Source organism: Lissotriton vulgaris, chromosome 3_1 (assembly GCF_964263255.1).
Source record: "Lissotriton vulgaris chromosome 3_1, aLisVul1.2, whole genome shotgun sequence".
NCBI classification, from domain to species: domain Eukaryota; kingdom Metazoa; phylum Chordata; class Amphibia; order Caudata; family Salamandridae; genus Lissotriton; species Lissotriton vulgaris.
This window is the reverse complement of record NC_141689.1, coordinates 130,209,588-130,235,318: the sequence shown is the minus strand read 5'-3', so window position 1 is coordinate 130,235,318 and position 25,731 is coordinate 130,209,588. Positions and strand designations below refer to the sequence as shown.

General features: G+C 47.4%; 1 protein-coding gene across 1 annotated transcript; it reads right to left on the bottom strand.

Annotated features, from left to right (window-relative positions):
- Positions 1–24,318: 24,318 nt before the first annotated feature.
- On the bottom strand, positions 24,319–25,255 carry LOC147726075 (epidermal differentiation-specific protein-like). Its single transcript, XM_086960189.1, has one exon. The coding sequence runs from the start codon at positions 25,114–25,116 to the stop codon at positions 24,598–24,600; it is 519 nt and encodes a 172-aa protein (XP_086816315.1). The 5' UTR covers positions 25,117–25,255; the 3' UTR covers positions 24,319–24,597.
- Between the last annotated feature and the right edge of the window lie 476 nt (positions 25,256–25,731).

Here is a 25,731-nt window from a genome sequence, read left to right as displayed (position 1 = left end):
GACAGCTGTCAAGTATCACTTGGTCTCTGAAGAGCAGGTAGTCCCCAATGCATTCTTCCCAGTTGTTGCTGCTGACAACACAGAGAGCCATTGCAAAGTGGCTCAAGTTCCCTTTTAGTGTGTGGGGGGGGGGGTTCTGGTACTCTTCAAGTAGCTGTGAGGCCAGCCATGCCTGTTGATTGTCTGTTAGGCAATGATTTGGAAAGCTCCCCTTGGGCTAAAGTGGAGAAGAAGGCCCATTTGGAGTTGTCAGGTCTGCATGAGTGGGCATGTGTAACCACTCGGTCTATGGCAGCTAAGGGTGTTCAAGAGGCCCTGGAGCCTGAAAGTATGGCCCAGGGACCTGCCTTAAAGAGAAGAGGTAGGGGTTCCTTCGGCTCTTCCAGCTTTTCCAGCGAGTGTACTCTCCCCTACCTGCTGCTGACAATGGGGGACAGTGTCTTTCAAGCACCTCCCGCATTGCACCTGCGCCTGTGCCGTCCTTTGGATTGTAGCCTAAGGGGGACTACTGAGGAGGGCTGCATATTTCAGCAGCCTTTGCCGACGCCCTCTGACGCCGTCACTCGGAAGCGCCAGGAGGCGCTTAAAAACATCCAGAGCCTCCCGCAGCGTGGGACGCGCGTGGGCGAAGCCCGGGCCAAGAGTGGACCCGTCCTGAGCCCGTCAGAGACTGGAAGAGACTGGACTGGGCAACTCCTCTAACAAGTTTTTGCAAGTGAGTTAGGTGGGCCACTTGAATGATCTTTGCATATGATACATACTAAAATCCTGTAGAGGGAACACCCTCAGGTAGCTCTTTGGTGGTTTGTGATTCTAATTAGGAGATAGTGTATGGTTTTTTTGTGCACTTTCTGTCGAGTAATTACTCTTGTTTAAGAATGGGTGAGAGTCCACCTTCAATCCCCAGCCCCAATACACGCCAAAGATCTGTGATGCGTACACCCAACCCGAAACCAACCGCCATTGATAACATGTTATGGCAGGTGTTGGGTACAGTCTCTAGTGAGATTGAACGCACGGAACGCAGGCTCTCTCTGACTCCCTTGGTCCAATGCCCCTCACTGGATCTAGAACCAGGAACCCTCAGTTTAGCTTGGTCACCTGATTTGTCTGCCACCCCAGAATTGTTAGAACTCCCAAAAAGGGCCCATCCTGTATCCTCTGCCAAAACTACTGAGAGGGGGGTAAACAGGAAAGGCCCAAGAAGGAAACAAAAAAAGGGTGGGAAGTATGTGAGCTCTCCACCGAGAGCAATAATAATAAACCAGATGGATAACAATAATTGAAGCTGTCACCCAGACCTGGAGCCACCGATATGGGCACCCATGCTCTTAAATGAACTTAGAGAGAACATGGCAACAAATATAAAAAGTGAGTTGGGACAACTTAGAGAAGCTTACAATGATGTTTGACACCTGGGGTACCAACATTGACACCCTCTTTAAAACCCTGGGTAAACAGAAGCCACCTGAATTGGCCCCTAACAATCAACAGAGTAGCCAAAAGTCCGACCTTCCTGGAAAAGCCAACATAGTTTCAAATCCCCCAGCGAAGCTCCCCACTGGGAGTAACTTTGTAATGACAACTGGGGGAGCCCGTTCACGGGTAACAAGGGCACCAAGGGAGGGGGCTGATGGTCAAGGTTAGTTGTCTGATGCAACTCCCCCAGATTTGCCATTTGAGGGTAGGACAAGGAGCACCAACAGAGGAGAATATGAAAATAATACAAACACAAATAGATTATCTACCAAAGTTACCCTGCCCTGCCTAGACCTCCTCCTGCATCAGCTCCCTATACTGTTATTCTCACGGGAATCCCTGAGTTAGCTCCACATAAAGTTGAGCAATACCCGGAACTAAAAAATAAAGTTATTTTCTGGCTCAATAAATTTAGACCATTGCCCCCTCAAATCCAGAGTGAAATCCTATTTACTAGGCGGGTTAGTTGGAAAAGACCAAAGCAAAAAGACGCACAGGGGGATTGTGTATTGATCAACTTCAGGGACCCCAGGGCAGTCCACGACATTTGACAGTGAGAACTTACAAGGGACACAAACGGCTTAAGGCCACTCCCCCTTGCTTACTTCTATCCCACTGTCCCACTCCTTGAAAGAATGGGTGGTGTTTACAAAAAATGGGAACATAGAGCAATGCCTGACTTTCTACCATATAACCCACTGGTTTCGAGACACCTTCGCCTTACAGTATTCCAGTATGCAATAGATATAGCGGCCTGGACCTTGTCGATTGACTAAATCTTCAAGCAGAATGTACTGAAGGTCCAGACACTCACCCAGCACCTCAGAATGAAAGTACAATATCCATGCAAGGGGTCTTCTATTTGAGGTCGCAACTATGGTTGTAGAAGATTCTAATAGACTGGAATTTTTGTCCAGCACACTGGGGGATGTCCCAGGAATTTACCAGGGGCTTAAGGGGCCACTTAGACAACCATTAGAGAAGGAGGCAGTCACCCCTATACTCCTGCCCGCAAATCAACCTATCCAATCTAAAGCTCCTCTCTTGGAACTGTCATATGGTTACTGCGTTTCTATATATTGTGTTAAGTTAGCATGAGTTTATTAAATGTTTAAACACCATATTTTCCTTTGGCTTCAGTTTGCACACGACACCTAATTGTTATTGTAGCTTTCAACCTAGACGAAAGATGTGATTTATTTGAGAATAATATGTTATTGCTCTGATATCAGTCGTGTTTGGTACAACTGTCTTCACACTGAGAACTGCACCCTCTAAGAATAACCTAACACAAGGTTGCTGAAAGCCTGATCCTCGCACTACATTAGACATAACACAAATAATGTTGCTGCCAACATTGGGCTCTACGCGGGTTTAAGCTGGAGTTACAGGGAATGAATAGACACACTTGATGCTTCGCATGCAGAGAGCTGCTAGCTGTTGATGTGATCTACTCCTACTGAGAATTAGAGGTATGGGCCCTCCCTGCTAGAACCCAAATGAGACCTTCTTAGATATAATATAATATGCTAATTAGGGTGCGCGAAATATAGGTGATACAGAATTCTATAGATTTTTGCATCATAACATGCTATCACCTTTTGCTTATTATGGATTAGTGACTATGCTGCTAACTCTGATTTTTATAATATGTATGTTGGTATTATACAAGATACTGCGTTTGAGAACTTTGCATTGAAAAATAAACATTTCAAACTTGCATGTGTGTTCTTTGCCTCCCAGTTTCGGTTTGTAATGATTATATAACGAAAGAGTGTTCATGTGTTCCACGATACCTGAGGTACCCTAAGTTCATGTTCTGGATTGTCTAAGTCATTGGGAAGTAATTACTACCGATGAGACACTGTAGCTAGCTTGGTAAGGGGATTTCTGAAACAAAGGTGAGTTTTGGGTCACCCTAACTCACCCAAGTTCTAGATCTCTGTGCACAGTTCTGTGGGAGAACGGAAACCCTGCTACATGGCGCCCATACGTTGTTGGCCTTATATCATGACACTCGAGTAGTATATCATTCAAACCTTAACCCCTTCATTCCCGTTTCCGGAAAACGGCGGTGCCGGAAAAACCTACCTATTTTTTGAAATAGGTCTTTTCAGGCTTGAATCTATCTAAAAGCAGTTTAGTTGAATTACTACCCAGTTGTGCTACAAAGTAATCTTTTTTTTTTTCACTTTCCTGTGCTGACATGGCACAAGCCGTGGACATCCCGCAGCATAGTCGCATTGCGGTGCGTGACCACTTGCGGGCTTATAATGTCCCTGTGGAAGGCTTGGCTGTTGTTCTAATGGTGAGTGCGGAACATGCTTACCCGTACGAACTATTTTATTTGTGGGTTACATTTCCGGCGGTGAACGCTAATTCTGGTGTTTTCCACTCCTACACTGCTACGGCTGTACCGGCTGCGTATGCTCCGTACAGAGCACTGGAAGTTCCTATAGACACTTGGCAGCATGGAGTTTTGTTTGGTGGCACCCTACCACACGCTTTAACCGCTCCGAGGTTGGGTCCGTTGTCCATTCCGGGCACACCTTAGCCCGCTTTGGCTGGATTCACTCCTCACCCTAATCGCACCACTTGTGGCATAGTTGATCTGCGGCAACTTCATGAAGTAGCAGTGGCAGTGATTAGAGCGCTTGTTCATTACACTAGCCGTAATGTTCAAGACGTAGCCCCTAGGGGCGCACAGCTTCGTGCAGAACAGGCTGGTTTGAAAATCAATCCTTTCATGGTGAATTCCGTGATGGGCAAAAAGCCGCAGGACAAGGATGATTTTCCGTTCTGGCTTGCTGAGAAATTCGGCCAGCTAAAAGCTGTGTTTCCTAATACGAATCCTGGTGATAAGCACCGGATTCTTACACTAAGTTTACCGAAAGATTTGGCACCTGAGCTTGTTGACTGTGAGACCTGGGGTAAGACTTTTGCAGCGGTCTATTCGAGGTGCTACGGCACCCCGTCTGTGACCAATCTGGGTGCGGTCCTTAAACGTGTTCAAGACGAACACGGACCGGAGTCGGCGGTCGAATTGGGTATGCGCCTGCGTGGCACCTTTGATGTAGTTTGTGATCTGATCCTTGCGAATGTCAAGGGAGATGCAGTGAACTTTCAGGTTGCTAACGCTTTGGCGTTGGTTCCCGAGGCTGAGAAACCCCGTCAGTTGGCAAGGATAATTGGCGGTGACTTTAACTGCCACTTTGAACCTTTAAATGGTATGAATCCTAGTATCACCAGTGAAGAAGATGCAGTTTTGTCAATTCCGATCTGTAATACATACCCGACTAGGGGGTGGTCCCCCCTCGTTCTTCAATTGACCTCATTGACTCCAGTCCACTCACTAAAGGCCTACAATGGACGACTGCCGGCTGATAATCCGGGAAATCCAACCTTCAATAAAATAGGTCAGGCTTTCATTATTGACTACATATTGGTCGATATCGAGTTTTGGCCCAAAATCCAAGACTTCACTGTTGACCCTAAATGTGAATGTGACCACAACCCATTAGTCCTGGATATGTGTATTCCCCATCTTGTGAATCCCCAGGAACACTCCACTGAACCTCCTCCAATCTTAAGCACAGGAGGCAGAAGAGTTTGTTGGGGCACTCTGGTGGCTTCGGATGAAAAACTTGCCACTCTGTACTCTGAGATCTTCCCTTTTCTTGAGTTTGTTTTTAATACAACTGGAAATCACCAAGACCAAGAATCTCTGATACTAATAAAAAATAATCATCATGAGATGTTTCTTAAATTGGCGGACATTTTCTACATACACAATGAAAACAGTAGACCTGAACCCAAACAGAAACATCCATGGTTCAACAAGGCCTGTAGAGAAGCTAAACTAACTCTTCTTCTTAGAGTTAGGAACAAGGACATCCCTGGTACTAGGATAGCTAGGTCTCACTTCAAATCCATCCTGGCTAAGGCGAAGGCAGCCTGGGAAATTGAAAAATGGGAAGCGATACGGAAAGCTTTAGATAGCAGTGAAAATCCGCTCCTTTTGGTACCTTGTGAAGACAGGCCATACCGAAGGTAACATGGCCATTGCTGCCAACTTGGCCGAAAAAACATGGAGAACACATTTTAAAATCCTTTATTCCAGATCTGAGATTTTAACTGAATCTTTGGGCCTAATGGATGTCTTACAAATCCCCATGATCACGACACCACCTCCTTGCACACTGTTGGAAGTAAACATGGCACTGGGCAAGCTACTCCCTAGTAAAGCACCTGCCCTGGACAGGATCCCAGGTGACCTGTTCATATCGGAACGGGGAGTATGGGCTCCCTATTTACAGCAGTTGTTTAATTCAATTTTTCAAGGGATGGAGCTCCCGCAAACCTGGCTCGGTGCTGTCATTATTACAATTTTTATTAGAAAGGGTCCCCTTTGGACCTGGCAAACTACCGGCCTATTAGCCTCATTGACGTCACTGAAAAGATTTTCGCTCGCGTTCTTCTTGGGCACCTGCAGGACTGGGTAGATGACTCCAAAATTCTCACCCCCCTACAAGCAGGATTTAGGTTGATAACATCGACTATAGACCAAATCTTCAGACTTCAACTTATTCATTGGAAGACAGTCGTTTTGGCTGGGGGAAGCCTTTATCTCACCTTTGCAAACCTTAAGTCTGCATTTCACTTAGTCCATCGAGAACAGTTATGGGGCCTGCTACTCGATATGGGGGCCCGGCATATCTTTGCCAAATTTTAAAACAACTTCATGAGTGCACCTACGCCAGGGTTAGATTTGGGAAAAAGGGTGAACTGACCGAGCCATTCCCGGTGGAGCAAGGGGTTCGGCAGGGATGTGTGTTGGCCCCTACTCTTTTCTCACTCTTCCTTAACGGTCTAATAGACACTCTTCTGACCGCAAAGGATATAGATTCTCCAAGGCTGGTAATCAGGAAAATACCAGCTCTAATGTTTGCTGATGAGACGCTGCTCTTCTCTAAATCTTCTATGAGGATGCAGCGTGTCTTGGATAAGTTTAGTTCATTCTGCAGGCAAAGGAACTTGGAGATTAATATCAAGAAAACCAAATATATGGTTTTCCATGCCAGTACAATGAACTGCCCACACCCCCAAATAGATGGAAGACAGTTAAAGCGTGTTTCTACCTTTGATCATCTGGGTATTTCATTAAATGATTCAATGGACTGGAGATCTCAGATAACAAAGGCTAATTTGAGGCTAACATAGTCTTTCGGAGGCATCCTTAAAGTTCTTAAAAAGTGCTTACAAAAAGTGATAGGGCCACCAGCCGAAATTTATAAAACCCAAGCAAGGGGAGCAGCTTCTTATTGAGCTGAACTATGGGGCCACTGTTCATCTCAAACACTACAGGCAACCGAGAATACCTTCCTCAGACATCTGCTAGCGTTGCCAAAGAGTATGCCCTTGACTCCGCTTAGGATGGACCTCGGCATTGGTCCCATTTCTGATAATATTGCTTCTCGCCCTCTTCTCTTCTGGCGCCGTATATGGAGTACGCCAGAGTTAATTAACTACAGGGAGGGATTGAGGGATGTATTATGCAAATTGGGGGCCAAAAATGTACCCTGATTATCCTATGTTAGGAGTCTGTGTTTTACTCTAGGTTATAGCAATTTATGGTCGAATCCAGCAGATTTCTGTCATATCACTCCGAAAAAAACCCCTAGTAACAGCTATGAGGGAACTGAAACTTGCCCAATTAGTCAGGAGCACTACATCTAGCTCCTTGACTTCAAGGTTCCTTGATGTTAAGCAGCAATATAAATTGGAAAAATCTCTGGACGACATTCAACTGTTCCTTGCAAAAAAAATATTTATCCAATTTAGATTTGGAACCCTCCCATTGGGTGCATTTACAAACAATTGGAAGGGCTCTGCTCAATCTCTCTGCCCTGGTTGTGCTATGACAGAGGAAACAGAATTACATGTAATACTCTTCTGTCCTGCCTACCATAGGTCCAGATCGAGGTGGGTTTATCAGCTGTGTAGAAATCTAGGGTTAAAAAAATATTATGATGTTTTCAGGCAACTCAAATACGAAACTTCACCACTTTTTGTAGCCACAACCTCAAAATTCCTATTTGCCATGTGGTGTATCTTCAAGGGACTAGAGCGAGGGATCAATTGATGTTCCTGTATTTATTAGCTCTATATTCCCTTTTTGTATAATCAAGTAATATTCTAGTGAATGAGTTGAAAATAATTATGTTGTTTGTGTTCTTTTAATATGATGGTTTTAACCTACTCTTTTACTTATTTATTTTTTTACTACCTATTTTTATAGAAATGGATTGTTAGCACTAGTGATGTTTTTACCACTTTTTATACTTATATAAAAGATTGTACTACTGGCTCCTTCGGCAAGTGTTGTAGGATTGGTCTGCTACCTGTTATGAGCTTGGTTGCTACTACCGCACGTTAACATTATATATCATCAACTCTGGTCTTGGTCGTTAAATACCTTATCTGAGCTTGCAATCTTGTTTAAATTATAAGTTACATTGGATGTATGTATATTTTATCTTGCTTTTATGGCTGAATAGCCGAAATAAAGTATTTATGACTGACTGAAGAGGTAGGGGGCGCGGGAAACCAGCCCCCATTGCTCCCATGGTCCAGGAGGAGGCAGACCTTGAGGGGGATGCCCTGGAACCAACTGGTGAACAAGTTTCTGAACTGGGGAACCTATCTGAGCTGACCCTTTGGCAGCAAGAAGGAGGGCCCTCCAGGGAGGAATTTTGTGCAGAGCAGAAGAAGTGCCCTGCTCTTGTGGGTTTGAGGCAACAGGCTACAAACCAGGCAGCTGGCGATCAGTCTGGATCACATTTAATCTACTGGGAGAATGGTCTCCTGTATAGCGAGCCTAAGGTTGCTGAGCCTGGGTCAGCCCGTGTGCTGGTGGTACCCCAGCGCATCAGAGCCTTCCTACTAGGTTTGGCTCATGATGTTCCTTTAGCTGGTCATCTGGGGTAGAACAAGACCTTTGAAAGGGTTGTCTCCCAATTTTATTGGCCCCAGATGCGAAAGAGTTCAGATACTCATTGTAGGACTTGTCAAATTTGCCAGGCAAGTGGGAAAAGTGGAAGGAGGCACAAGGCCACTCTCCAATCTTTCCCTGTAGTCAGTACCTCCTTTGAAATGGTAGGCATTGACATTGTGGGGCCACTGGACCCCAAGACAGCCATAGGCAACAGGTTTATCCTGGTCTTGGTGGACCATGCTACTCAGTACCCCGATGCCATTCCGCTCAGGACAGCGACGGCCCCCGTGGTGGGACGTGCACTGATGGGGATCTTCTCCCATGTGGTGTTCCCCAGAGAGGTGGTGTCTGACCGAGGTACAAACTTAATTTCTAATTATATGAAGTCTCTGTGGAAGGAGTGTGGTGTTACCTACAATTTCACCACTGCTTAACACCCACAAGGAAATGGGCTGGTTGAAAGACTCAACCGGACCCTCAAAGGCATGATCATGGGTCTTGAGGAACCAATGAGGCATAAGTGGGACGTCCTCTTGCCATGCATTCTGTATGCCACTGAGAGGTGCCACAGAAGTCTCTAGGGTTCAGCCCCATTGAGCTTTTGTATGGTCACCCGGTAAGAGGACCTTTGAGGTTGGTCAAGGAAGGCTGGAAACCTCCCCAGGATGTATATAGCTACATGCTGGCCTTCAGGAACCAGACTTGGCGTTTCAGAATTCTCGCTGAGGTGACTCTGGAAGCCAGTCCGGAGGAAATGAAGTGGTGGTACGATCAAAATCCCACTCTAATTGAGCTTCAGTATGGACAAAAAGTTTGGGTCATGTCCCCTGTGGAGCCCTGAGCGCTCCAGGACAGGTGGACCTGTCCATATGAGGTGGTGGAGCGCAAGAGTTAAGTCACTTATCTGGTGAACTTGCAGTCTCCCAGGAACCTCCTGCGGTTCCTGCATGTTAACCACCTAAAGCCCTACTTAGAAAGGTCCCAGGGGGGCATGCTCCTAGCGACAGATGAAGGGATGGAGGAGGAGACTGAACCTCTTCCTGACCTCCTGTCTGCAACAGAGCAAGATGGGTCAGTGAATGGTGTCAGCCTCTCTGCCACACTGACTCCTGATCAGCAGCAAGATTGTCGCCAGCTGTTGGGGCAATTCTCTGATCTATTTTCCTTGGTTCCTGGTGTCACAGAGTGGTGCGTCCATGATGTGGACACTGGCGACAGTCCTCCTGTCAAACACAAGGCTTACAGAGTGACTGACAAGGTTAAGGCTTATATTAAGGAGGAAATATCCAAGATGTTTGCTTTAGGGGTCATTGAGTCCCCAAACAGTCCTTGGGCCAGCCCAGTTCTCTTGGTCCCAAAGGCTGCCTCGCTGGGTGCCACACCCGAAATCCGGTTCTGTGTGGACTACGGAGGGCTCAATGCAGTCACCAGGACTGATGCACACCCCATCCCCAGAGCTGATGAGCTCCTTGATCGGTTAGGGGCTGCACAGTACCTCAGCACGTTTGATTTGACATCTGGGTACTGGGAGATCGCCTTGGCTGATGGGGCTAAGGAGAGGTCAGCATTCTCCACACCAGATGGGCACTACCAATTCCAGGTTATGCCCTTTGGGATGAAGAATACACCTGCCACCTTTCAGAGTTTGGCCAACCAGGTGTCGGCTGGGCTGGAGGATTTCAGTGCCGCCTAACTAGATGACATTGCAGTGTTCAGCGCCAGTTGGGAAGAACACTTGCTGAACCTCTGGGAAGTGGTGATGGCACTGCAAAAGGCAGGCCTCACGATCAAAGCAAGTAAGTGCCAGATCAGGCAGGGTTCCGTTGTGTACTTGGGTCACCAGGTAGGAAGCGGCCAGGTGACGGCCCTACAACCCAAGATTGATACCATCCTGGCATGGGATCCCCCAAAGACTCAGACACAGGTGATAGCCTTTTTAGGACTCACAGGGAACTACATGAGGTTTGTCAAGGGGTATGGCAACATTGTTGCACCCTTGACTGAGCTGACTTCCAGGAAGCAGCCCAAGAAAATGAACTGGACTGACACCTGTCAGAAGACTTTTGACGCCCTGAAGACTGCTATGTGCACAGCACCAGTGCTTCAGCCGGCCAACTACTCAAAATAATTAATTGTACAGACAGAAGCTTCAGAACATGGTGTGGGGGGCTGTTCTGTCACAGATTACTGAAGAGGGCTTTGACCAACCTGTAGCCTTCATCAGTAGGAGGTTACTTCCTTGGGAACAGAGGTGTAGTGCAATTGAGCGTGAGGCATTTGCTGGGGTCTGGGTACTGAAGAAGTTGAGACCATACTTGTTTGGGACTCACTTCCGGGTTCAGACCGACCACAGGCCCCTCAAATGTCTACTGCAGATGAGAGGTGAGAAACACAAAGTTGTTGAGGTTGTCCATGGACTTTGCGGTGGAACGCCGCCCTAGTACAGTACACGCCAACGCTGATGGTCTGTCCAGATTTTTCCGCCTTAGTGAGGAGAACTCCCAAGGGAAAGGGTAGTTTTCCCCATATTTCAGCTGGAGGGGACACGTGTTAGACCTGACATCATTGGCGTGAGTCTCCCTTCCTTTTTTGACGGATTGCCTCCTCCGTTTTTATATGTTTTTGCTGGATTTATGCTTTGGACACTGTGCCACTGCTAATCAGTGCTACAGTGCAAGTGCTCCCTATGTTAAATTGATGTGCTAATTGGTTATTCCATGATTGGGTCATTTGATTTACTGTCAGCCCCTAGTACAGTGCACCAAATGTGCCCAGGGCTTGTAAACCAAATGCTGCTAGTGGGCTTGCAGTACTGGTTGTGCCACCCACAGAAGCGCTTTTAAAGTATGTATCAAGCTTGCCATTGCAAGGCCTGTGTGGAGTCCATCACTGCCATGTCGACTTGGCCAAGTGCACCCATTTGCCAGTCCCTAAACCTTCCCTTTGCTTCATATTAGACACCCCTATGGTAGGCCCACGGGCAGGGTGCATTGTAAGTATTAGGTAGGACATGCTCTGATGTGTGTAGTGTGTTCTACTAGTGAATGACAGCGATTTTCGTTTTTCACTATTGAAGGCTACCTGTTCTCATAGGCCAGATTGGGCAGTTAAGATTGTTACATTCTTACAATCCTAACTGACTCAGGGAACATGGTGGAAATTCGAATTTAGTATGCCTGAACTCAGAATCATAAAATACATCTTTTAGTAAAGTTTATTTTAATATTCCCTGGTTGCAAATCCCCCTTTTAGAAAGCAGGTATTTGCTTGCCTAACCATTTGAGCCTGCCTCTGCTGGGTTGTGTATTCCTTGTCTGAGTTTGTGAGTGACAGGGCTGGGGAATTCCAGGAGACAGGCTGGGACAGCCCGGTGGTGAATAGAGAGATTTATATCCAGATGGGAGGGAGGAGTGTACCTGGGACCTTAATAGGGCTGGGCCTTCCCTCTACAATGCTGGCTCCACCCCCTGTGGCTTGTCTGATGTCTCTGCCCTGCACTGAGAAAGGAGAGGAGGAATTATGTCAACAGAGTGCTCCAGAGCTGGATCTTCCCTCTCCTGTGCTGGCTCCACCTCCTGTGGAGCGGCTGATGTCTCTGCCCTGCACAGTGAAAGGAAGAGAAGAGTCATGTAAACAAAGTGCTCAGGAACTGGTTTGGACTAGGCAAAGGCCCCTCTGCCTTCAGAGAACAAAGTATTTTGGGGTATAAATATTGGGTCCCTGATCCCAAGAAAGTAGATCATTTCTGGAACAAGAAACCTTTCTGCCAAAGAGAAGAACCAAGGAAGCTGCAGGAGTTTGGGCTGCCCCTCGGCCCGTGTGCTGTTTGCTGGGCTGGCCTGCAGTGGTTGCTTCATTTGCCAAGGGAAATGAGAAGGCACTTTGTAAGGACTTTCTTCTACAGAATATTCTCCAAGGGCTTGAAATTTGATTGCCTCCTACTGAATTCTCAGGTACAAAAGACTTCACCTCTAGCTCCCCACTGAAATTCCTTGCTGGGAATTCTGACTCCAGACACTTGAGTGCTGCTGGGAGCTGGAAGCGTGACGCATCGAGTAGAAGCGTGTCGCCACTGCAGCTGAAATTGTTGCATCACAGGAGAAGCGAGCCTTCGCCGCATCTACCTGGAAGCGTGTGTTCATCAAAGCTGCCTGCTGTCGCATCACCGGAGAAGCGTGGCGCCATCGTGAGAGTCACCATCGCACCACCGCTGAAGTGTGTAGCAGGGCCTGTCGAAGCTCAAAAGTACAGAGTAGTCGCAAGGCTGTCAGGGCGTCCTCGCATCGTCATTGCATCGCTGCATCAAGGGTGCTATCTTCTCGCATCGCAACTGGATCATCGCATCGCATCAAGGCGCCATCTTGCGCACCGCAAGGGGCCCGCAGGCCGAGAATCTACGCATCACCTCGGCACTGGTAAGGCTCACTACGAGTCCCCTACTCTGCACAAGCATTGAGGCAGGAGGCAACCGTTCGCCCAGATCACGGAACCGACACATCTCACCTTTTGGGAGCCTTTTATTTACTTTGAGTTACGCATCCAGGTACTTTGTTGAGAACTTTGTCGCATTTAAGAGCAACTTGAACTAAGTAACTTGAACCATCTTTTAAGCATTCCTAAGTGTAGTATTGTGGATGTTTATTGTTTGTGGTCTTGTGTTTAAATCTATATAAAGAATACTTATTTTTATAAAACCTGTGTTGTGTCCATCTGTAGTGTTTCACTGTATTGCTGTGTGTATTCACAAATGTTTAACACACTGCCTCTGAGATAAGCCTGTCTGCTCGTGCAAAGCTACCATGGGGGTGAGCAGGGGTTATTAAGGAGTGTAATCCCCTTATCCTGTCTTAGAAGTAAGGGTCCCTATTTGGACAAAGGTGATAACCATTGCCAACTAGAGACCCCCAGATCTAACAGTGGGTCTTAGTTCTGTGAGTGGTAGGATGTAGGCCTTAGTTTTGCGAGTAGTAGCACGTGGGCCTTAGTTCTGCGAGTGTTAGGACGTGGGACTTAGTTCTGTGAGAGGTAGGACGTGGGCCTGAGTTCTGTGAGTGGTAGGACGTGGGTCTTAGTTCTGTGAGTGGTAGGACGTGGGTCTTAGTTCTGTGAGTGGTAGGACGTGGGTCTTAGTTCTGTGAGAGGTAGGACGTGGGCCTGAGTTCTTTGAGTGGTAGAACGTGGGTCTTAGTTCTGTGAGTGGTAGGATGTGGGTCTTAGTTCTGTGAGTGGTAGGACGTGGGTCATACTGGCAGATGCATCAACGTAGCCTTTTGCTATTCCTTAATAGCGATTTTTAAGGAATCGCTATTTAGGAATAGCAAAAGCCTATGCATGTAGGAATCGCTATTAAAATAGCGATTCCTTAAAATTCCTTAATTGCTACTCGCAAATTGCGAGTAGCAATTAAGGAATGCTGTCCCGTTCATTCCTATGGGCCTACAGGCCCATAGGAATGTATTGGAGATTGCATGAGCAATTTGCGAGTACCAGTAGATACTCGCAAATTGCTCATGCAATTTCAAGGGTGCAAGGGTGTCAAAATGACACCCTGTTGCACCCCTGAAATTGATCTATGCACATATGTTGCACACACACATGCCCTAAGGGCATGTGTGTGCACAACATGAAACTTTGAAAAATGCACAAAAGTGCTTTTTTCAAAGTTTTAGCAAATTACCATGAAGTCCAACTTCATGGTAATTTGCTCCCCCTACTAGCAAATTCGCTATTTTTTTTATTTACTTTCATGCATTGCATTTAAGGAATCTCAATTTGGGATTCCTTAAATGCAATCGCAATTTAAGGAATCTCCATTTAGAGATTCCTTAAATTGCGATTTTTGCATTTGGGATGAGGCATCCCAAATGCAAAAATACCGGTGGCAAAGAGGCAGATTCTGAGAATCTTCCCATTTGCTCCCGGTATTTTCTTTGATGCATCTGCCAGTTAGTTCTGTGATTGGTAGGAAGTGGGTTTTATTTCTGTGAGTCGTAGGAGGTGGGCCTTAGTTCTGTGAGTGGCAGGATGTGGGCCTTAGTTCTGTGAGTGGCAGGACATGGGCCTTAGTTCAGTGAGTGGTATGACGTGGGTCCTAGTTCTGGGAGTGGTGGGAAGTGGGCCTTAGTTCTGTGAGTGGCAGGATGCGGGCCTTAGTTCTGTGAGTGGCAGGACGTGGGCCTTAGTTCTCCGAGTGGTATGATGTGGGTCTTAGTTCTGTGAGTGGTAGGATGTGGGTCTTAGTTCTGTGAGTGGTAGGACGTTGGTCTTAGTTCTGTGATTTCTGGGATGTGGTCCTTAGTTCTGTGATTTGTAGGATGTGGGTCTTAGTTCAGTGAGTGGTAGAACGTGGGCCTTAGTACTGTGAGTGGTAGGAAGTGGGCCTTAATTCTGTGATTTGTAGGACGTGGGCCTTAGTTCTGTGAGTGGTAGGATGTGGGCCTTAGTTCTGTGAGTTGTAGGACTTGGACCTTAGTTCTGTGAGTGGTAGGATGTGGGCCTTAGTTCTATGATTTGTAGGATGTGGGCCATAGTTCTGTGATTTGTAGGACGTGGGTCTTCGTTCAGTGAGTGGTAGGACGTGGCCCTTAGTTCTGTGATTTGTAATACGTGGGCCTTAGTTCTGTGATTTTTAGAACGTGGGCCTTAGTTCTGTGAGTGGTAGGATGTGGGCCTTAGTTTTGTGAGGGGTAGCACGTGGGCCTTAGTTCTGTGTGGTAGGATGTGGGCCTTAGCTCTGTGAGTGGTAGGATGTGGGTCTTAGTTCTGTGATTTGTAGGACGTGGGCCTTAGTTCTGTGAGTGGTAGGACATTGGCCTTAGTTCTGTGAGTGGTAGGACGTGAGCCTTAGTTCTGTGACTAGTAGAATGTGCGTCTTAATTCTGCGAGTGGTAGGACGTGGGCCTTAGTTCTGTCAATGGTAGAATGTAGGCCTTAGTTCTGTGAGTGGTAGGATGTGGGCCTTAGTTCTGTGACTGCAAAAACCACAGTTGATGGACAGAAACTGGTCCTAGGATGCTTGATTCCGGTCCAGGAAAGACATGGCTTGGCAGTTCGGGATGGACTGTTCCCATGAGGGACAGGGTCAAGGCTGATTTGCATAAGGCCATGTCTGAACTGGGGTGGTGTGGAGTAAAAAAAACAATGGATTTAGGCCCAGATCTCTGTACTGGGGTGAATGTATGACAGTGTTCTGCATTCTGTCCATCAACTGTTGTTTTTGAATTAGTTCTGTGAGTGTTGGGATGTGGGCCTTAGTTCTGTGAGTGTTAGGATGTGGGCCTTAGTTCTTTGAGTGGTAGGACGTGGGCCTTAGTTCTGGGAGCGGTAGGACGTGGGCCTTAGTTCTGTGAGTGGTAGGATGTGGGTCTTAGTTCTGTGAGTGTTAGGATGTGGGCCTTAGTTCAGTGAGTGGTAGGACATCGGCCTTAGTTCTGTGAGTGGTAGGACGTGGGCCTAAGTTCTGTGATTGGTAGGACGTGGACCTTAATTCAGTGAGTGGTAGTACGTGGGCCTTAGTTCTGTGACTGTTAGAATGTGGGTCTTAATTCTGTGAGTGGTAGGACGTGGGCCTTAGTTCTCTGAATGGTAGAATGTAGGCCTTAGTTCTGTGAGTGGTAGGACGTGGGCTTTAGATCTGTGAGCAGTAGGAAGTGGGTCTTAGTTCTGTGATTTGTAGGACGTGGGCCTTAGTTCTGTGAGTGGTAGGACCTGGGCCTTAGTTCTGCGAGCGGTAGGACGTGGGTCTTAGTTCTGTGATTTGTAGGACGTGGGTCTTAGTTCTTTGAGTAGTAGGACGTGGGCCTTAGTTCAGTGAGTGGTAGGATGTGGGCCTTAGGTCTGTGAGTGGTAGGACATCGGCCTCAGTTCTGTGAGTGGTAGGACGTGGGCCTTAGTTCTGTGATTGGTAGGACGTGGACCTTAATTCAGTGAGTGGTAGTACGTGGGCCTTAGTTCTGTGACTGTTAGAATGTGGGTCTTAATTCTGTGAGTGGTAGGACGTGGGCCTTAGTTCTCTGAATGGTAGAATGTAGGCCTTAGTTCTGTGAGTGGTAGGACATGGGCTTTAGATCTGTGAGCAGTAGGAAGTGGGTCTTAGTTATGTGATTTGTAGGACGTGGGCCTTAGTTCTGTGAGTGGTAGGACGTGGGTCTTAGTTCTGTGATTTGTAGGACGTGGGTCTTAGTTCTTTGAGTAGTAGGACGTGGGCCTTAGTTCAGTGAGTGGTAGGATGTGGGCCTTAGGTCTGTGAGTGGTAGGACGTGGGCTGTAGTTTTGTGAGTGGTAAGATGTGGGCCTTAGTTCTGTGAGTGGTAGGATGTGGGCCTTAGTTCTGTGAGCTGTAGGATGTGGGTCTTAGTTCTGTGATTTGTAGGACGTGGGTCATAGTTCAGTGAGTGGTAGGACGTGGGCCTTAGTTCTGTGATTTGTTGGATGTGGGCCTTAGTACTGTGAGTGGTAGGGCGTTGGTCTTAGTTCCGTGATTTCTAGGATGTGGTCCTTAGTTTTGTGAGTGGTAAGATGTGGGCCTTAGTTCTGTAAGTGGTAGGATTTGGGCCTTAGTTCTGTGAGCGGTAGGATGTGGGTCTTAGTTCTGTGATTTGTAGGATGTGGGCCTTAGTTCTGTGAGTGGTAGGATATGGGTCTTAGTTCTGTGAGCGGTAGGATGTGGGTCTTAGTTCTGTGATTTGTAGGATGTGGGCCTTAGTTCTGTGAGTGGTAGGATATGGGTCTTAGTTCTGTGATTGGTAGGACGTGGGTCTAAGTTCTTTGATTTGTAGGACGTGGGCCTTAACTCTGTGAGTGTTAGGACGTGGGCCTTAGTTCTACGAGTGGTGGGACGTGGACCTTAGTTCTGTGAATGGTAGGACGTGGGCCTTAATTCAGTGATTTTTAGGACGTGGGCCTTAGTACTGTGAGTGGTAGGACGTGGGTCTTAGTTCTGTGAGTGGTAGGATGTGGGCCTTGGTTAAGTGAGTGGCAGGACGTGGGCCCTAGTTCTGTGAGTAGTAGGACGTGGGTCTTAGTTCAGTGAGTGGTAGGATGTGGGCCTTAGGTCTGTGAGTGGTAGGACGGGGTCTTAGGTCTGTGAGTGGTAAGATGTGGGCCTTAGTTCTGTGAATGGTAGGACGTGGGTCTTAGTTCTGTGACTGTTAGAATGTGGGTCTTAATTCTGTGAGTAGTAGGACGTGGGCCTTAGTTCTGTGAGTGCAAAAACCACAGTTGATGGACAGAAACCGGTCCTAGGATGCTTGATTCCGGTCCAGAAAAGACATGGCTTTGGCAGTTCCGGCTGGACTGTTCCCATGAAGCACAAGGTCAAGGCTGATTTGAATACGGCCATGTCTGAACTGGGGTGGTCTGGAGTGTAAAAAAACGATGGATTTAGGCCGAGATCTCTGTACTGTGGTGAATGTATGACATTGTTCTGCATTCTGTTGTTTTTGCATTTGTCACCCGAGTGGGATGGGTATGCTCCGACGTGAGTCCCATGCTCTCCACACCACTGGAGTCAAGCCATGCTGGCTGAAGACGGCTGATAGCCAGAAACCGGTCCTAGGATGATTGATTCCGGTCCAGGAAAGACATGGCTTGGCAGTTCGGGCTGGACTGGTCCCATGAGGCACAGGGTCAAGGCTGATTTGCATATTGCCATGTCTGAACTGGGGTGGTGTGGAGTGCAAAAAAACGATGGATTTAGGCCCAGATCTCTGTACTGGGGTGAATGTATGACATTGTTCTGCATTCTGTCCATCAACAGTTGCTTTTGCATTTGCCACCCCGAGTGGGATGGGTATGCTCAGACGTGAGTCCCATGGTCTCCACACCACTGGAGTCAAGCTATCCTGGCTGAAGACGGCTGATAGCCAGAAACCGGTCCTAGGATGCTTGATTTTGGACCTGGAAAGACATGGCTTGGCAGTTCGGGCTGGACTGTTTCCATGAGGCACAGGGTCAAGGCTGATTTGCATATGGCCATGCCTGAACTGGGGTGGTGTGGAGTGCAACAAAACGATAGATTTAGGCCCAGATCTCTGTACTGGGGTAAATGTATGACATTGTTATGCATTCTGTCCATCAACTGTTGTTTTTGCACTAGTTCTGTGAGTGGCAGGACGCGGGCCTAAGTTCTGTGAGTGGTATGACGTGGGCCTTAGTTAGGTGAGTGGTAGGACATGGGCCTTAGTTCTGTGAGTGGTACTACGTGGGCCTTAGTTCTGTGAGCGGTAGGACGTGGGCCTTAGTTCAGTGAGTGGTAGGATGTGGGCCTTAGTTCAGTGAGTGATAGGACGTGGGCCTTAGTTCTGTGAGTGGTAGGACATGGGCCTTAGTACTGTGAGTGGTAGGACATGGGACTTAGTTATGTGAGTGGTAGGACGTGGGCTGTAGTTCTGTGAGTAGTAGGACGTGGGCATTAGTTCTGTGAGTAGTAGGACGTGGGCCTTAATTCTGTGATTTGCAGGACGTGGGCCTTAGTTCTGTGATTTGTAGGACGTGGGCCTTAGTTCTGTGAGTGGTAGGACGTGGGCCTTAGTTCTGTGATTGGTAGGACGTGGGTCTAAGTTCTTTGATTTGTAGGACGTGGGCCTTAACTCTGTGATTGTTAGGACGTGGGCCTTAGTTCTATGAGTGGTGGGACGTGGACCTTAGTTCTGTGATTGGTAGGACGTGGGCCTTAATTCAGTGATTTTTAGGACGTGGGCCTTAGTACTGTGAGTGGTAGGACGTGGGTCTTAGTTCTGTGAGTGGTAGGATGTGGGCCTTGGTTAAGTGAGTGGCAGGACGTGGGCCCTAGTTCTGTGAGTAGTAGGACGTGGGTCTTAGTTCAGTGAGTGGTAGGATGTGGGCCTTAGGTCTGTGAGTGGTAGGACGGGGCCTTAGGTCTGTGAGTGGTAAGATGTGGGCCTTAGTTCTGTGAATGGTAGGACGTGGGTCTTAGTTCTGTGACTGTTAGAATATGGGTCTTAATTCTGTGAGTGGTAGGACGTGGGCCTTAGTTCTGTGAGTGCAAAAACCACAGTTGATGGACAGAAACCGGTCCTAGGATGCTTGATTCCGGTCCAGAAAAGACATGGCATTGGCAGTTCGGGCTGGACTGGTCCCATGAAGCACAAGGTCAAGGCTGATTTGAATATGGCCATGTCTGAACTGGGGCGGTGTGGAGTGTAAAAAAACGATGGATTTAGGCCGAGATCTCTGTACTGGGGTGAATGTATGACATTGTTCTGCATTCTGTTGTTTTTGCATTTGTCACCCCGAGTGGGATGGGTATGCTCAGACGTGAGTCCCATGCTCTCCACACCACTGGAGTCAAGCTATGCTGGCTGAAGACGGCTGATAGCCAGAAACCGGTCCTAGGATGCATGATTCCGGTCCAGGAAAGACATGGCTTGGCAGTTCGGGCTGGACTGGTCCCATGAGGCATAGGGTAAAGGCTGATTTGCATATTGCCATGTCTGAACTGGGGTGGTGTGGAGTGCAAAAAAACGATGGATTTAGGCCCAGATCTCTGTACTGGGGTGAATGTATGACATTGTTCTGCATTCTGTCCATCAACTGTTGCTTTTGCATTTGTCACCCCGAGTGGGATGGGTATGCTCAGACGTGACTCCCATGCTCTCCACACCACTGGAGTCAAGCTATCCTGGCTGAAGACGGCTGATAGCCAGAAACCGGTCCTAGGATGCTTGATTTTGGACCTGGAAAGACATGGCTTGGCCGTTCGGGCTGGACTGTTTCCATGAGGCACAGGGTCAAGGCTGATTTGCATATGGCCATGTTTGAACTGGGGTGGTGTGGAGTACAACAAAATGATAGATTTAGACCCAGATCTCTGTACTGGGGTAAATGTATGACATTGTTCTGCATTCTGTCCATCAACTGTTGTTTTTGCATTAGTTCTGTGAGTGGCAGGACACAGGCCTTAGTTCTGTGAGTGGTATGACATGGGCCTTAGTTAGGTGAGTGGTAGGATGTGGGTCTTAGTTAGGTGAGTGGTAGAATGTGGACCTTAGTACTGTGAGTGGTAGGATGTGGCCTTAGTTCTGTGACTTGTAGGACGTGGGCTTTAGTTCTGTGACTTGTAGGAAGTGAGTCTTAGTTCTATGAGTGGTAGGACACGGGCCTTAGTTCTTTGAGTGGTACGACGTGGGCCTTAGTTCTGAGAGCGGTAGGACGTGGGCCTTAGTTCAGTGAGTGGTAGGATGTGGGCCTTAGTTGAGTGAGTGATAGGACGTGGGCCTTAGTTCTGTGAGTGGTAGGACATGGGCCATAGTTCTGTGAGTGGTAGGACATGGGCTGTAGTTCTGTGAGTAGTAGGATGTGGGCCTTAGTTCTGTGATTTGTAGGACGTGGGCCTTAGTTCTGTGATTTGTAGGACGTGGGCCTTAGTTCTGTGAGTGGTAGGACATGGGCCATAGTTCTGTGATTGGTAGGACGTGGGTCTTAGTTCTTTGAATTGTAGGACGTGAGCCTTAACTCTGTGAGTGTTAGGACATGGGCCTTAGTTCTGTGAGTGGTGGAACGTGGACCTTAGTTCTGTGAGTGGTAGGAGGTGGGCCTTAATTCGGTGATTTGTAGGACGTGGGCCTTAGTACTGTGAGTAGTAGGACGTGGGTCTTAGTTCTGTGAGTGGTAGGATGTGGGCCTTGGTTAAGTGAGTTGCAGGACGTGGGCCCTAGTTCTGTGAGTGGTAGGACGTGGGTCTAAGTTCTGTGAGTAGTAGGACGTGGGTCTTAGTTCAGTGAGTGGTAGGATGTGGGCCTTAGGTCTGTGAGTGGTAGGACGTAGGCCTTAGGTCTGTGAGTGGTAAGATGTGGGCCTTAGTTCTGTGAATGGTAGGACGTGGGCCTTAGTTCTGTGAATGGTAGAATGTAGGCCTTAGTTCAGTGAGTGGTAGGATGTGGGCCTTAGTTCAGTGAGTGATAGGACGTGGGTCTTAGTTCTGTGAGTGGTAGGACATGGGCCTTAGTACTGTGAGTGGTAGGACATGGACCTTAGTTATGTGAGTGGCAGGACGTGGGCTGTAGTTCTGTGAGTAGTAGGACGTGGGCATTAGTTCTGTGAGTAGTAGGACGTGGGTCTTAGTTCTGTGATTTGTAGGACATGGGCCTTAGTTCTGTGATTTGTAGGACGTGGGCCTTAGTTCTGTGAGTGGTAGGACATGGGCCTTAGTTCTGTGATTGGTAGGACGTGGGCCTTAACTCTGTGAGTGTTAGGACGTGGGCCTTAGTTCTGTGAGTGGTGGGACGTGGACCGTAGTTCTTTAAGTGGTAGGACGTGGGCCTTAATTCTGTGATTTGTAGGACGTGGGCCTTAGTACTGTGAGTGGTAGGACGTGGGCCTTAGTTCTGTGACTGGTAGGATGGGGGCCTTGGTTAAGTGAGTGGTAGGACATGGGCCCTAGTTCTGTGAGTGGTAAGACGTGGGTCTTAGTTCTGTGAGTAGTAGGACGTGGGTCTTAGTTCAGTGAGTGGTAGGATGTGGGCCTTAGGTCTGTGAGTGGTAGGACGTGGGCCTTAGTTCTGTGAGTGGTAAGAAGTGGGCCTTAGTTCTGTGAATGGTAGGACGTGGGCCTTAGTTCTGTGAATGGTAGAATGTAGGCCTTAGTTCTGTGAGTGGTAGGATGTAGGCCTTAGTTCTGTGAGTAGCAGGATGTGGGCCTTAGTTCTGTGAGTTGTATGACGTGGGCCTTAGTTAGGTGAGTGGTATGATGTGGGTCTTAGTTAGGTGAGTGGTAGGATGTGGGCCTTAGTTCAGTGAGTAGTAGGACGTAGGGCTTAGTTCTGTGATTTGTAGGACGTGGGCCTTAGTTCTGTGATTTGTAGGACGTGGGCCTTAGTTTTGTGATATGTAGGACGTGGGCTTTAGGTCGGTGATTTGTTGGACTTGGGCCTTAGTTTTGTGAGTGGTGGCACGTGGGCCTTAGTTCTGTGTTTTGCAGGACGTGGGCCTTAGTTCTGTGAGTGTTAGGACTTAGGTCTTAGTTCTGTGATTTGTAGGACGTGGCCCTTAACTCTGTGAGTGGTAGGACGTGGGCCTTAGTTCTGTGAGTGGTACAATGTGGGTCTTAGTTCTGTGATTGGTAGGACATGGGTCTTAGTTCAGTGAGTGATAGGACGTGGGCCTTAGTTCTGTGAGTGGTAAGACATGGGCTTTAGTTCTGTGAGTGGTAGGACGTGGGCCTTAGTTCTGCGAGTGGTAGGACGTGGGCCTTAATTCTGTGAGTGGTAGGACGTGGGCTGTAGTTCTGTGAGTAGTAGGACATGGGCATTAGTTCTGTGATTTGTAGGACGTGGGCCTTAGTTCTGTGATTTGTAGGATGTTGGCCTTAGTTCTGTGATTTGTAGGACGTGGGCCTTAGTTCTGTGAGTGATAGGACGTGGGCCTTAGTTCTGTGATTGGTAGGACGTGGGTCTTAGTTCTGTGATTTGTAGGACGTGGGCCTTAACTCTGTGAGTGGTAGGACGTGGGCCTTAGTTCTATGAGTGGTGGGACGTGGACCTTAGTTCTGTGAGTTGTAGGACATGGGCCTTAGTTTTGTGAATGGTAGAATGTGTGTCTTAGTTCGGTGAGTGGAAGAATGTAGGCCTTAGTTCTGTGAGTGGTAGGATGTGGGCCTTAATTCCATGAGTGGTAGGAGGTTGGCTTAGTTCTGTGAGTGTTAGGATGTTGGCCTTAGTTCTGTGAGTGGTCGGACATGGCCCTTAGTTCTTTGAGTGGCAGGACGTGGGCCTTAGTTTTGTGAGTGCTAGAATGTGGGCCTTAGTTCTGTGTCATCTTAGGACATGGGCCTTAGTTCTGTGAGTGGTACAACATGGACCTTAGTTCTGTGAGTGGTAGGACGTTTGCCTTAGTTCTGTGAGTGGGTATAATGTGGGCTTAGTTCAGTGAGTGGTAGAATGTGGGCCTTATTTCTGTGAGTAGTAGGACGTGGGCCTTAGTTCTGTGAGTAGCAGGGCGTGGGCCTCAGTTCTGTGAGTGGTGGGACGTGCGCCTTAGTTCTAAGAGTGGTAGAATGTGGGCTTTAGTTCTGTGAGTGGTAGGATGTGCGCCTTAGTTCTGTGAGTCTTAGTACGTGGGCCTTGGTTCTGTGAGTTTTAGGACGTGGGCCTAAGTTCTGTCAGTTGTAGAATGCGAGCATTAGTTCTGTCAGTGGTAAAATATGGGCCTATTTTCTGCTTCAAAAGGGAGAGCTTGGTGCGTGTAAATAGAAGGGCCTGTGAGTAGACTTTGTGCCCTGATCAGGAGCTCTGTGCAGTGAGTACATTCAAAGACTTTGTCCTTCAGATGTGTTAAGAGGTTGTATGTGTTTGGCAGTCCAGGTAATAAATGTATCCGCTTCATATGGATTAGTTCTTTATCTGTTGATGTTCTTTAGATGTAATGCAAGCACATTCAGTAGGTCTGCTGGGAGATTGAACAAGATATGTTGGGCAAGGAGCAGGAGGGAGGAAAAAGGGGGCGGTACAGCCCTGTAGTCACCCAGTAAATAAATGTTGAGAATTACCCATAACGTGCGCATTTGTGTTAGGTGTGTGTGTATTCTACTTTCAGCCCTCATTAGTCCACAGACCTCTTGCATACAACCCAGAAGTGAATAAAATCTACATTAGACTTTTGGGATCAGTGGATTGTTTCAGGGAACTTCTTAAAGGCCAAGGTAAAAAAGCACCATCTGTTTGTAGCTAAGTTTAGATACCAGCCTTCCCCATTTCAACCCCCAGTCAAAAAGGCAGTGGCACCAGATGGAGACAGCACAGTTTCAGTGTACAGTAAAACACACGTCCTTCTGCACTGGGCTGCAGTCCAGGAGACAGGCCTACAGACCACACAGACAACATCAAAGGTAGATTTATTGTGAGTGCTGCTTTATTTCATGCAGAGAGGACTGAAACAGGAGAAGCAGAAGCTACACACCTTGTTCACCTGTTCAGGTAAATAAAGATAGTAAGAGAGAGATTGTGTAAACAGCTCAGTTAGAAGTGTTAAAACAATGTAGAAGATATGCTGATGAATAAAGTCCCTCTTGCCATGTGGTACGTGTAAAGTAGAGTGATTGGCAGACACGAGGGATCTGGCCAAGCAGGGCATGCCTTCGACACCCTTATCTCAGGGAGGCTTCCTCGCTATTGGTAAGGCTTCATGGAGCTGACTTTGTTGTTAAAGTTGATGCTGTTATAGTTAGGCAGCTCGTCTCCAGCCAGGGCCACTATTCTGGCGCCCTTGTAGTCTTCTTCCTCATAGAGACACCAGGCTCCATTGGTAACTTTGTGAGAAGAGATCATGTTGTTCATTTGATAAAAACTCAGTTTTGGGGTAGCTGATGTTAAAGTGGCTGATTTGCCACTGTAATCTTCTGTCTCATAGATGGTGATTTTTGGATATCTCAGACCGCCCTTCACAACGCGCACTGACGAGATCACTTCAGAAAATTCATTTAGATTCCTGTACTCCCCCTCCACAAACAACTCAAACTCATCTTTGTAGTTTATGTCTTTAAAGACAACGCAGGGGTTGCCTCTCACTTTCATTGACTTGGCCCGCTTCAGGAAATCAATTGATGACAAACTTGAAAGATCTTCAGTGACAGCCACAGAAACTTCACCCTTGAAGCCGAATTCAGGGTAGAAGTAGATGATGCTCATCGTCGATTCTTTTGTGAGCGCTTAAAGTCAGCAGATTCTGGTGCTAGGCACTGTGAGGGTCTCTCAGGTGAAGCATACACTGGTGTCTTAGACAGTGTGACCTGGAAGACTTGAGGAGAAGCAGCAGCTGGACTCGCAGGATGTCCTATAATGGTGAAAAATGTGCATCTGGTTAATATGAAATTAAAGACTACGTTTGATTGTCTCTTTCTGGAGGTTCATGTTAATCTGCATAAATTTGAAGGACTGGCATAGCTGAACTAATGAAGAGGAATCTCGTTTCAGCGATTGGATTTTTTTTTTCTGCTTGGTTCATTTTCTGAACAAGTATTGTGTAGGATTTTAGGATCCTAGTGTAATTTTCCCGATTCATGCCCATATATAGGTATAAATCCCCTTGTCCTTATATAGGCATCTAAATCATAACCATATTTAGACACAGCACATGCAGTCCAAATATGGCATGGCTACTTCCACCAGTTCCGAAAATCCACAACGATTTCTTGGGAAAACCTGCCTTCAGCAGTCAGGAACCTCACCCTGCTTGAGTATTGATTTATCCAAGAACTCATGGAATTTTCAAAGAACTCGAGTCTTTGATGACGTTATTATGTC